Raw genomic sequence first — 11,931 nt, 5'->3', positions numbered from 1 at the left:
AAAACGCTATATACAGACACACGAGTTAATAATAATAATATAACGCAGCTTGAGATAATAATAATAATAGATTTTGGTTAACAATAATACAATAATTAGGTTTTTTTTTTGCTTTTGCCTTCCGCTCTCTCGTCGCTCTACATTATTTTTTGTTTACTTGTCGTGTTTTTTGTTTTTTTGTTCTCTTTTCATATTTTTTGTGTTTTTCTTTTTTGTTAACAAACTACCAATAACAAATTTTTACTAATTCAATTTAAGTTTTTATGTTTTCTGCTTTTTGCTTTTGTTTACCTCCTTGTTTGTTGTTTATAAATTATTGTTGTTGCTTTCCGGTTACCTTGTTGTTGCTGTTCCTGTGTATTAAACTAAAGGAAAATCATGGTTTATCCTTTACCAATTCCTGGCGGTAAAACGGCCTATACGATGCCTCTAAATATATAGTTATTATTACACCCAAGTGTTATATATGCCTATATGTTTATGTTAATGCGCAAGTGCCTTGCGTTCCGGTTAGCTGAACCGTGTACCCACTGGACTCTAGCCGTAGTCCCCGCCAAAGCGTCCGTGCTTATTGCTCCCGTTGCTGTTCTGTACCGCTGCCGCCGCCGCCGCTTGGGCGGCCTTCTCCGCCAGCAGTGCCGCCTTCTGCTGCATGTAGGGATTGAAGTGTTGCATGTACATGGAGGCGGCTGCTGCCGCCGCGTAGTTGTTGGCATAGTTGTTGCTCCTTTGGTTGTTGCTGCCGTTGTTGCCGCTCCATTGCTGCTGCTGCTGCTGCTGGAGCTGCTTGTGTTGCTGCTGCTGCTGGTGTTGCTGCTGTTGATGTTGATGTTGCTGTTGCTGCTGTTGATGCTGCTGCTGCTGGTGTTGTTGATGTTGCTGCTGCTGCTGCTGGTGGTGGTGCTGCTGCCAATAGCTCTGCTCCGACATGTAATTGCTGGCATCGCTATCTTTTTGATAGAGATAGGAATTCAGCAGGGATTCGCGTGCGGCGGCAGCGGCCGCCATCTGATTGTTTTGGAACATATTCTCCATGGCTGCCGCCGTAGGATAACAAAATTTATTGCTACTATTGTTGCTGTGATTTTGATTGTTGGCTGCTGGAAGTTGTGGTTGCTGTTGCTGCTGCTGCTGCTGTTGCTTGGCCGAGGCGTGATAGTTGCTATAGTCCTGCTGCTGCTGCTGCTCCTCGTAGCTGGCCGTCCTCGTTCCCGGTCCAGGTGCTGGCTCCTTTTGAGCCCGGCTTGACTGTCATTCACCTGACGCCGTCACCGTGGTCCACTGCCACGGGCTATTGTAGCCCTGTTTGGGGTTGCTGCAAGGGAACGAATGTGGATTAATATGAGCAGAAATTATTAGGAAAGTCACTCACCTTCCGAAGAGCGGATGCCACAGCGCCGAGTTGGCATCCATGCCGGCTGCTGCCGCCGCATCTGCGAGATTTTGCTGATGCTGTTGCTGCTGGACGTCCTGGGCGAGCATATTGCCCCGCTTTCGCTGCTGCTGTGTAACGGCGGCCGGGTGCATCTGCTGCTTGGCTTGCTCGAGGGGATTATAGGTGACGCAGGCTTTACTCGAGCGTAGTGTGCGTCCCGTACCTGCGTCACCCTTGGCCTGATCTGGAACGGCCTTGTGCATGGAGGGACGCCCCCGCATTCCGTCGAAGGGCACATTCAGAAGTGGAACCACGTTCGCCTCCGGTTCCAGCAGATTCGAGAGGGATTTAATGGTCAGTCTGGGCTTGTGCTCCGCCGGCGCTGGTGCCGGTGCTGCAGTGGTGGCTACTGGCACAGGCGCCGCGGCGGGGAGCGGAGCAGCAGTTGTACTTGGAGCACCGGATGAAGGCTTGGATTTGGTGAAGTTGCTAATGGACTCAGTTTCGGTTTCCCTTCTGGGTCGCTTGTGCTCCTGATGATGATGATTTGAGGTGGCAGCTGCCGATGATGTGGATGATGCCTCCTTGGCCGCCTCCCAATTGAGGAACTGGGGCAATTGCGGCTGCAGCAGCTTTTGCATGAGAGCCAGCTCTACGGGATTGGTGAAGCCATTAAAGGAATTTGGTCCGCTGGCCGTACTTTGAGGAGGGGGTGGAGGCGGAGCTGCTGCTGGAGGCGGCACGGGAGTGGTCACCTTGGGCTGTGGCTGCTCTTCCGTCGACTTTTGTTTCATACAATGTTTGTAGAGCTCATCGAGATGCTGCAATCCAAATTGGCTGTTGTATAGCGGCAGGAGATTGCTCATGAACTTTCTTTGTAGTCCCAGCGGATCTTTGATGGTTTTGAAGAACTCCTGCGACAATTGGCCAAAATAGGGTAGCCACAGCATCTGTTGGAGCAGCGCCAGTGTGGTGGCATTCAGATCCGTGGAGAGACTGGAATCCGCCGGAGATGGTGGTGTTGGCGCCACCGGGGCAACTGCAGGCGGCTTGGGTTGAACAGGCACAGGTTTGGGCTGTATCTGCTTGGGACTGGGACTGGGACTTCTCGCTTTGCTTGGCACCACGATCACTGGATCCGGGTCTTTTGTCGCCTTGGCCGCCTGCTCCGATTCCGTTTTAAGGATGGCCTCCAACTGCTCCATGGTAACTACCAAAATGTTCGGATTCTGAATGATCTCCGGATAGGCAAAGGCCTCAGGAAGACGCAACTCTGGCCTGGTGGTCAGCAGCAATGGAATCTCTCGGGCCGGCGAGGCCAAAACCGCTCCGAGGCGATCCTTTGGCACGAGTATCGGGTCTGGGACCTTCCACTGCGGATTGCTGATCAGCATTTTCAGTTGGGTGAGTGGATCCGGATCCTTGTCCATTTTGATGCTGGCCTTGGATCGCTTCTTCAGCGGTTGGCTGGAATCTTCCTCCTCCTCGTCGTCGATAACGACCGTTTCGAGTTTCCCATCGCGACCAGCTTTGCCCAGATCCATGGGCTCCGCCTGTTGGGGATTATTGTTAAGCTTGAGGAACTGCTCCAGAATGAGATTTTTAATGGTTTCCGAAGTGGTCTCCACCTCAGCAGGAATGGAGTTGGCCGGCAACTGGAGATCTCGCTCCGGGGACTTGAGTATATCCGAACTTGAGGTCACCGCACACTGACTACGCGATTCGGATGGTGGACACACCTCCTCGCGCTTCTTGTAGCTGAGATCCTTGGGCGTCTCCTCGACTACAGCGCATTTTTCCATCTCCTTTTCAGGCGTCGGTGTCGGCGTAGGCGTTTGGGTCATTTCCACGGTGGCTGGAGTGGGCGGTTGGGGCTCCGGCTCGGTGGCCACAGCTTCATGCTGCTTCTCGAAGGCCTCGATGCCCAGGAAGAGCTCCCCGTTCAGGCCCTCGATCTCACCCGCCTCATTGAAGGACAGACACTTGGGCGCATCGTCGTTGTCCATGTTGAGTATGCTGGGCAGGTCCTTGTCGAGATCGGGCACGCAAAACGAGCTCAGTCCTTCGCCGGAGGATGAGGAGTTTTGCGGATTGGTTCCGTTGCCAGGGCGTGTCTCCTGGACGAGATTGTCCTCGCAACTTCGCTTGACCAGCGAGTCGAGAAGATCCGCTCCACTGCTGCCATTTTCACTGCTGCAATTTTGTAGCAGATCATCGGCATCGTCCAGCAGATCCTTTAGATTCTTAGTATTCGCATCTAAACACTCCACGGGATCGTTTCCACTTAGTGGCTTGTCTTCCGTCTCCTCGGGCAGGACATCTTCCTCGGGAAGCTGAACCAGGGCGAGATCTCCTTTCGGCAGAAACAGACCCGTCTTGGGACACAGCTGCATTTGCAGCGGCGAGGGCGTGGAGCTCTGATATGTGGGCGTATTGGTCTTGGTGGCCTTGGTGGAGGCATTTGTCTCCTCGCTGTCCAGCAGCCCATCGAAGCAGGGCGTGGGCGCCGTTTCTGGTTCTTGGGCAGGTGGCATCACCACAACATCTTCGAGCACAGTGGCTAAGTGGGCGTTCTGCTGCTGCGCAGCATCACTTTCTTGACCGTCTTCCTCCTCCTCATCGATCTCGTCCGGCAATTGCGTGGCACTGTCATCCCAATCCTGCAACAAAGTCTGTCCGATGGAGGGCAACTGCTGATCCGGCTGCTCCTGCTCTCGCTCGTGATCCTCTGCCTGTTCCAACTCCTGCTCCTCGTGCTGTTGCTCCTCCTCCTCCAAGCGCTGCAGGTGCTGCTCGCGCTTCACCTTCATCAGTGGGGCGGCGGAGCCGTGGAAGAATTTAACTATCCTAGTTGAGGAAGCATCTGTGCGTGGCATAGAGCGCCAGCCGTTGGTCGTCTTGGTCAGACGAATTCTATTCCGCTTGTCGTAGTCCTCGCAGCGCACCTCCACGATGCGGGTATCGTCCTGCTTGACCCACAGGAAAATGGGATTGACGCTGGGCGTCGTGGGCGAAGTGGCGGGTGCGGCAGCTGGCTGGGGTGTTGGTAGAGGACTTGGAGTTGCTGCTGACACCACCTCCTTTTCCTTTTCCTGAACAGGTGGAGCCTTTGGCTTGGGACTGATCCGCTTGGGTGCCGCCACATTGGATGCAGTGGCTGTGGATGTGACGTGCGTTTTGGTTTCCAATTTAACGGCCGCCGTACGCGGCAAGGATTTGGCTAACGTCGGCTCCTCCGGCAGTGGAGGATTGAGCGTGGCTATTTGAAGAGGAATTGGGGGATTCAGTGCGGGAATGGGTATGATAGCTGGGGCAGCAGCCGCCACAACGGCTTCCGAGCTGCACTTTGGTTCCGTTTTAATGTCGCGCAGCACATTCTTGTTGATGCGCGGCGTATTGGCCACCTTCAGGTGTCCGAACTTTTGCTTGGCCCTTGTGGCCTTGCCCCGTGCTCCCTTCCCTCGTCGCCGGGTGGTCTGTTCCTCGAAGACCAGGAATATATCACGGGCCACTCTCCGGCGCTCCGATTTCCGGTGGCAAACCGGTGGTGCTGCCTCCAGTTCCTGCTTGATGATGCCCTCGTTATTATTATTGTTGTTGTTATTGTTGTTGTTATTCGCACTCGCCTCCGGTTCATCCTGGCTAGCAGCAGCGCATTCACTTGGCCTGCAAGTGTTCCGGGGCATTTTACAGCCGTATCCGCTAGTGGTCCGTGCTCCGTACTCCCAGATCCCTGGTCATTTTCCCAACATCGCTGGCTAGTCCACACTCGTCGCTCGTTTTTTTTCGTTTTTGGGCTTTTTGCTAATGCCCCCCGTATCCGGATTTTTCGCTCTCGCCTCCCCCGCCCCCTGCCCAGTTCTGATTGGGAGCAGCGTTCTGATTGGACAGCGGCCCAGGTAAAAGCCTTCGCTTGGGGGCTTCAATCTTCAGTCCGATCGCATTGCCGCCGTACTTGTGCCGCTCCAGCGTTTCTAATTCAGTTGACCGTGCTATTTAACCGCATTCAGAATTAACTGCCCTGCTGCACTGTGTGTTTTACGTTGACAAAATCAATGAATTTTTGTATGTATATGTTTTGGTTTGCTTTCGATATTTCGATATAGTTTTCTAAGCAATCGCCAGCGCTCTATGACGGTAATCGTATGCGGGTAATCGTAAAAGTTCCCCTGCAATCGGAAGTGTCTCCTAATATCGATAGCAATAACGGTCATCATTTTATAATTATTCCAATTACGAAGTTTTGCAAGTCAAATTTAAAGGATGCGAAAAATCATGTGAAATTGTAATTTAATAAATATAAAGGGTTCAAAACTAATCTGTCACTATATAGAAATGTTAATTAAATAAGTTTAATGTAAGAACAAATATTATTTGTGTTTAATCTAGTTTCTCATAAAACAAACAAATATTTTATTTCTTTCCCGCCCGATCTGCCAAAAACTCGCTTTACAACACTGTTATTTGTTTATTTATTTATTTCAAACATGTAGAACAAAAAAACGTAACGACTTCAGCCAGTAAGTTTATTTATTTATTAAAATATAAGCAACACAGAAAGTTGTAAGGTTTTAAATTGATTTTAAATTTAATAAAACCGTTTGTTGTTTTGTTCTTCATGATATCAAAATTAACTTATAATTTTGTATGTGGTAAACGTGAAATATCAGACTAATAAATAATATTTAGGTGAAATAATATATTTGTTAAATGTGCGAGTAATCTTAAATTCCTGGACAGCTTGAAAAATCAATTTGGGTCACCAGTTGCATTGTTTTTTCCGCTTTTCATTTTCGTAACTTTGCTGTTGCCAAGAGAAACGAAACAATCAATCAATAAATGGCCAATTTGTGTTGATTTGTGCATTGGCCAGGATGCAGAAATCTGGCTCCGATGAGGGAGCCTCGGCTGCTGGCCAGCCGGAGGAGACGCCAGCGGCTCCCTCCCAGAAATCCCTTGATTCCGGCAATGGCGCCGAGTTTCAAATCAGCTTGAACGAGTTTCTAGAGTTTCTAAAACTATCCTGTCATGTGAACGATATGATTGCGAAGGCCGACATGGGAAAACCACAAAATAGGGAGCCAATACCGCCGATGGAGGGCAATGTGGCGTCAGCCAAGAAAAGTTCCAAGAAGGACGAGTTCGACTTTGCCGAACTGGCGGACAATCCACTGGTCAACGAACTCCTTGGACTGCGACGCCCCTCCCGGAACTCCAACGAGAACCGATCCACTTTGCTCCTTGATGCAAAATCCAGTACATTGCGTTCCGGACACAGTCACAACAGCCGTTCGTCTCGGCCAGAGTCCACCTATCGGGGATTGCATCCAAAACTTGGCGAGCAACTGGATGCGGCCATTAATGAGGGTGTCCTGGACTCGGTGTTGTCCTTTATATGCCCGGTACCCATTCCCACACAACTCCAGAATGGCAAAACTAAGCCCAAGCAGCTGCAGCCTCCGAAAGAGCCCCTCACCCAGACATCGCCCACTCCCACGCCGGTTCCCATGTCATCCGCAGCTACTCTTACCTCGGGAGCGTCGAAATCCTTGATGGAGATGGGCCACTCTCATGGGCATCCTCCTGCAGCCTCTCCATCGGCTCCTTGTTTACAGCAGGCTCATACCGGAGGAGATGCACTACATCCGGATCAGATTACCAACAGCATGGTGCGGGCAATGATTAAGGAGCCGATTCCAAAGCCTGGTGGAATGTTCGCCGGCAGACGCAAATCTCTGCTGCTCGTCAAGGACAGCAAACATGCCAGGCAGGAGCGAAAGGAGTAAGTACCATGTATTTATAGCAGATCCTTAACTCGTTTTATCAACTTGTGTAATAATTTAAAATCTTTTGGCAGACCAGAAGTAGTGATCCACGTCTGCGACGAGGTTAAGAACACCTCGAAGGACTTCACCTGCCCGCAGCATTTGCTCGTGACCAAAATGGGCTACTTTGCGGACGTGACCGCCGGTCAGAGATTGGAGGAGATGGACATATCGGTGCACTGCGACATCCTGATCTTCGACTGGCTGATGAAGTGGATCAAGCACAGTGCCCAGAGCCAGGATCTTCCGGTTTCCACCCAGAGCACCGGTCCCCAGTTGGATGGCAATAACGTAGTGCCCATTTTGGTGTCGGCCAGCTTTCTGCAGATGGAACCTCTGCTTCTTGAGTGTTTGGCCTTCTGTCATGCCCATCTCAGCGAAGTTGTACGTACATCCACGAATCTGTCCTGTCTGAATGATGCCTTGGTCACCCGATTGGCGGCCATGTTCACGAATCTTGAGCTGGAGATGGTCAGGGATAAAAAGGAGCGAGTGACACCGCGTCTGTGGACCAAATTGATTCAGTCTCTGTGCGAACCGGATCCGGAAGCCCTAAGGGGCCACTTCTACAGCATGTCCGGATTGTTCCGCTGCTCCCGATGCTTCAATTGCGTGACCAACACAATGAAATCCTATGTGAGCTGTGTGCCCAGCAACATCCGGCTGAATCGCTGGGGCCAGTTGATGAGCCACCACGTGCGAGATGCCAACTGGGATCTTAATGTGTACATCGTCCAGCTCTTCAAGGAACTCAAGTCCTGGCGGAAGGTGTACTGGAAGTTGTGGGGTCACTGCCATTACCTGTACTGCTGCACGTGCGAGGCTCATTTTCCGGTCTATCAGATGCACTGGTGTCGCTTCCATCCGGAGACACCCAACTTCCTGGGTCCCGTGGGCAACGCTGGACCCGCCGGTCGCTTCTCCTGCTGCGGTCAGCAGGCCTTTCGCTACGAGACACTGCCGGGACCAAATGTATGTATTTATTTCAAGAAATTGCAAACTACAAGCTTAGCAAAACATTAAGAAAGCGGTACTGAAATTGGTCAACTACTCTTTCAGGGCTGCCAGTTCCGCGAGCACAGTGTCCTGGTGGAGACGGATAGAGAGCGGGCCATCCTGGCCATTGCCCAGTTGGTGGGCGAGAACTACGCCTTGTGCGAACAGCCACCACTGAGGATTCAGGAACTGGCAGCCGCCGGCGAGATCAGTCCCAGTTGGCAGGGTATCTCCCTAACACCGCAGAGATGTCGCCAGGGACTATTGCCCCAACTCTGCATGGATAGTGTGCTTAAGAGGGGTGGGTAGTGCTGCTTGTATGTTCCATGTCCTATGTTCTCTGTCCTGATCCACAGTGACCAACCACCGTGTGAGCCGGCGCATGCGAGGATCTCGCTACCAAATGGACACCAGCACCGATTCCGAGACGACGTCCACCAGCGAGGATGACGCTCGATGCATGCGGCCACGCATGCGTAACGTGCACGACGATGATGACGATTACAGTTCCAGTAGCGATGGCTGCGAGTCGGAGCATCGTCCTCCTCCAAGGAAGACAAGAGGCAAAAAATCGCGAAAACGGTAAGGATTTCGAAATAATAAATGTATATATAATTACATACTTACCAACTGAATGGTCAGTCCCACCGATGTGTCGGGTCGTTTTTGGTCCGGCGAGTTGTCCGCGCGCAGCAACCAGGATCACCAGCGCGATTTCGAGGAGAAGATCATGAAGCAGGTCGCCAATTATGTGACCAAGAAGACCGGAACGGATCAGTGCCTGGTTCAGAATGCCCAACCGCTTGGGGGCACCTACGTGCGACTCGAGTCCGAATGGAAGGAGATGCTCAAGCAGCGGCACAGCCATCACACTATCCAGGGATCCAATGCCACTGGCCCCTCCGTGCCCCAAAGCAGCAGCGGTTGCCTGGGATCCGCACTTGCCACTGGTGGTTCCTCCGCGTCCGTTATGTCCAAGCAAAAGCACAAGTAGAAATTCGTATTATAGTCCCAGTTATATTACCATTCGCTAGCAACTATCGTAGACCAAATATTTAGTCACAGATTATTAGTCAAATATTTAGTGCAAACCATATTCACATTGAAATGTAGAAAAATTAAATGGAAATGTAGAAAAATATATATAAATGATTATATCTCGATGATACCGATGGGTTCTGTTTCAAACCATTATGGAGCGTTTTGTCTTTCACGTAGTATGCAATTATTTGGTTTGTAAATCACCAAGAATTTGGATTTTATTTAAATTTTGGCATTAGACAGAGCCTTAAAAATTGGATTAAACAAGAATTATAGTAATATACATATCTCAAGCTAGGGTTAATTACATTTTCCATTCTTCAGTCTAGGCATGTTTTACAAAAATCTATTTTAAGTTTGCAGCCTCTTCTTCACAAACTGAAATCATAACTTCTCATTAGACATTTATCAATATTTTTATTTATTTATTTATTAACTTAACGCAATTTACAAAGACTTCGATTTGTTATACACTCCTCGTTTTCACATTTAATTTTTGTAAATCATTTTTGTTTGTGTGATAATTTAAGCTTGAAATGGAAAACAGTACTGTAAGAAAGAGCTTGCAAGTAAATGCGACTGCACGTAAAGAAATGAAACAGAACCTGGGTTCAATTACATAACACATGCTTGATGGGGCGCGGGCATGGCCTTTGGCTCAACCATTTGGTGACCCACCCAGCGGCAAAGATGTGCACAATAATCATAATAAAATTAGAGAACAGAGCAGAGAATTATTATAACTACAGGGCAATGTAATTTGAGGACAAAATTTACGAAAATATATTGGTGCGTGAGTGTACAAGAATTTAGCGTGATTGCCGTTCTGAAGGGTTGATGCAGAAGTTGCGGGTGTTCTTGGTGTCGCCACCGCCGTGAATCCTACTGATGGTAATGTGGCTGGGAAAAGCTAACTGAACAGGCCCTCGGTGGCCTTCTCTAAATTCCAGTTCTCCTTGGAGAGCACGGCGCGCGCCTCATGCTCGTCGATGCCCATGTCCCTCAGACGTTGGATCTTTGAATCACAATCGGGAAAGGTGTGCGGTCCGCCCGCATACGCGTTTGTCCAGTGCTTGGCCGTCAGCAGGAACAGATCGTACTTGTCCTTGAACTGATAGGCCACCACTGCGTCCTGTGGATCGTCTGGCTCTGCGGCGGCCAGGAGCGCCTGCAGGGACAGCAGCACGGTGCGTAGTGTCATCGCTGCAGCCCAGTTGTCCTTTAAGATGTCCAGGCAAATCGCGCCCGTCACCGACGAAATATTTGGGTGCCAGATGCGCGTTATGAAGCGTACCTGCGTAGAAGTTGCAATTGATTTAGTTCTTTACTGCAAATTATATATTTGTATCACGCATTTGCAACGAAGTCGTATATTGTGGATTTATATAAGTGTAGCTTTCTAACAATGTACATAGGTCATTCGATATTGAACATTTAAAATATCAGATTTTTGAAAGCTGAATGTAGTCATTTAAGTGGTAATTATATGCAAGCTCACATTTAAAGTTATTTCTTTACGGGAAAATGTTATACTATAAAAAGGCTCCTCCTGCACAAAATCTAAAATATCTATTACCTTGACTTTTAAGAACACAAAAGATATATATTTATAAGATCTTGCTATATTTCGTATATCGATATCGTATACTTCATACTAACCTTTGGTGGATTGAAGGGATATGTCTCGGGCACCTTGATCTCCAGGATGAACTTGCCGCCCTCGTAGGGCGTGTCAGGTGGACCTGCGATCTCGCCGCGCAGCTCCGTCCAACTGTCGTTGACCAGTTCGATTTTGATGGAACACTGGACGATCTGTCAGGGATTACATGCAGAATGAATAAATCAGTGTAGCCAATGTTTACATTGTACTCGATATGCACAAATAACACGGAGCCAATAAGCGCGCCAAAAACGGCAACAAAGTCCTCGGACATCGTCCCCGCCCTGCACCACAATCAGGGGTGGTGGTGCAGCTGGCGATGCCGAGGGAGGCGCTTGAGTGTCCTTCGGCCTTGGAGCTCGGAACTCACCTCCTCACTGCGCATCACCTCCTTGAACTCCCGCTTGATCCGCGACACTGCCATGTTCGCCATGATGTTTCTTCCGTTTCTCCGACTCTCTTCTCTGTTCTCTGCCTGTTCCCTATTCTCCGTTCTCCTTTCTACGCCTCTCCTCTTCTCGACACTCTTCTCGCTGCCCTGTTCTGTTCGGTTCGGTTTTGTTCTGCCTCTGTTTTTGTTGTTGCCGCCCGTGCAAATTTGCGGATTTTGTGTGGTGCGTTGCGTAAATTACGCCTAGCTGCTGGCCTCCAAGGTTGCTCCTTTCGCTCGCTATTCGGTATTGTCGAAGCAACGAGCTCGACCAGCACACAGAAAAATTTTAACAAAATTCCAATTTTAACAAAACTGACTTTTTACAGCGCTCAGCACGTCTATTTTGCCAGTGCTATTTTTTTTTTGTTTTTCTATAGTGTGACCGCGGCGCCGCATTTGGAAAATTCTGAAAGCTCGCCTATCGATAGGCGTATCGATGGGCTTCTGGAAAAGTGCGCGAAATGTGGTATCGAGTTTTGCAGTTCGAATATTCATATTAAAAATAAATGTTCTTTATATAAGTGCAATTTTGTATTAACACCTTATTAGTATTAACTGTAGGATTTGATTGTGACAGTTATTAGTAGGACCTGAAAATGCG

General features: G+C 49.4%; 3 protein-coding genes across 4 annotated transcripts; 1 reads left to right on the top strand and 2 right to left on the bottom strand.

Moving 5' to 3' along the window:
* Positions 1-885: 885 nt before the first annotated feature.
* Positions 886-5,545, bottom strand: LOC6543964 (nascent polypeptide-associated complex subunit alpha, muscle-specific form). Its single transcript, XM_001972178.3, has 2 exons — positions 1,373-5,545; positions 886-1,315 (listed from the first exon to the last, which is right to left on the bottom strand). The coding sequence occupies exons 1-2, from the start codon at positions 5,059-5,061 to the stop codon at positions 1,252-1,254; spliced, it is 3,753 nt and encodes a 1,250-aa protein (XP_001972214.3). The 5' UTR covers positions 5,062-5,545; the 3' UTR covers positions 886-1,251.
* Positions 5,546-5,840: 295 nt separating this feature from the next.
* On the top strand, positions 5,841-9,419 carry LOC6543963 (uncharacterized protein KIAA1841 homolog). 2 transcript variants are annotated; one of them, XM_026976990.1, is made up of 6 exons: positions 5,841-5,895; positions 6,249-7,157; positions 7,233-8,172; positions 8,260-8,497; positions 8,553-8,778; positions 8,839-9,419. In XM_026976990.1, exons 2-6 carry the CDS (start codon positions 6,250-6,252, stop codon positions 9,188-9,190), a joined length of 2,664 nt encoding a protein of 887 aa, XP_026832791.1. In that variant the 5' UTR covers positions 5,841-5,895; position 6,249; the 3' UTR covers positions 9,191-9,419. The 2 variants fall into 2 exon arrangements, with proteins under 2 accessions (XP_026832791.1, XP_001972213.1); XM_001972177.3 differs by lacking the exon at positions 5,841-5,895 and having other exon boundaries at positions 5,999-7,157.
* Positions 9,420-9,649: 230 nt separating this feature from the next.
* On the bottom strand, positions 9,650-11,744 carry LOC6543978 (ubiquitin-conjugating enzyme E2-22 kDa). Its single transcript, XM_001972176.3, has 3 exons — positions 11,268-11,744; positions 10,897-11,049; positions 9,650-10,531 (listed from the first exon to the last, which is right to left on the bottom strand). The coding sequence occupies exons 1-3, from the start codon at positions 11,328-11,330 to the stop codon at positions 10,148-10,150; spliced, it is 600 nt and encodes a 199-aa protein (XP_001972212.1). The 5' UTR covers positions 11,331-11,744; the 3' UTR covers positions 9,650-10,147.
* Positions 11,745-11,931: the final 187 nt, after the last annotated feature.

Source organism: Drosophila erecta, unplaced genomic scaffold (genome assembly GCF_003286155.1).
Source record: "Drosophila erecta strain 14021-0224.00,06,07 unplaced genomic scaffold, DereRS2 tig00000021-arrow-pilon, whole genome shotgun sequence".
NCBI classification, from domain to species: Eukaryota; Metazoa; Arthropoda; class Insecta; order Diptera; family Drosophilidae; genus Drosophila; species Drosophila erecta.
The sequence above is the reverse complement of the archived record's forward strand: the minus strand, read 5'-3'. Positions and strand labels throughout refer to the sequence as shown.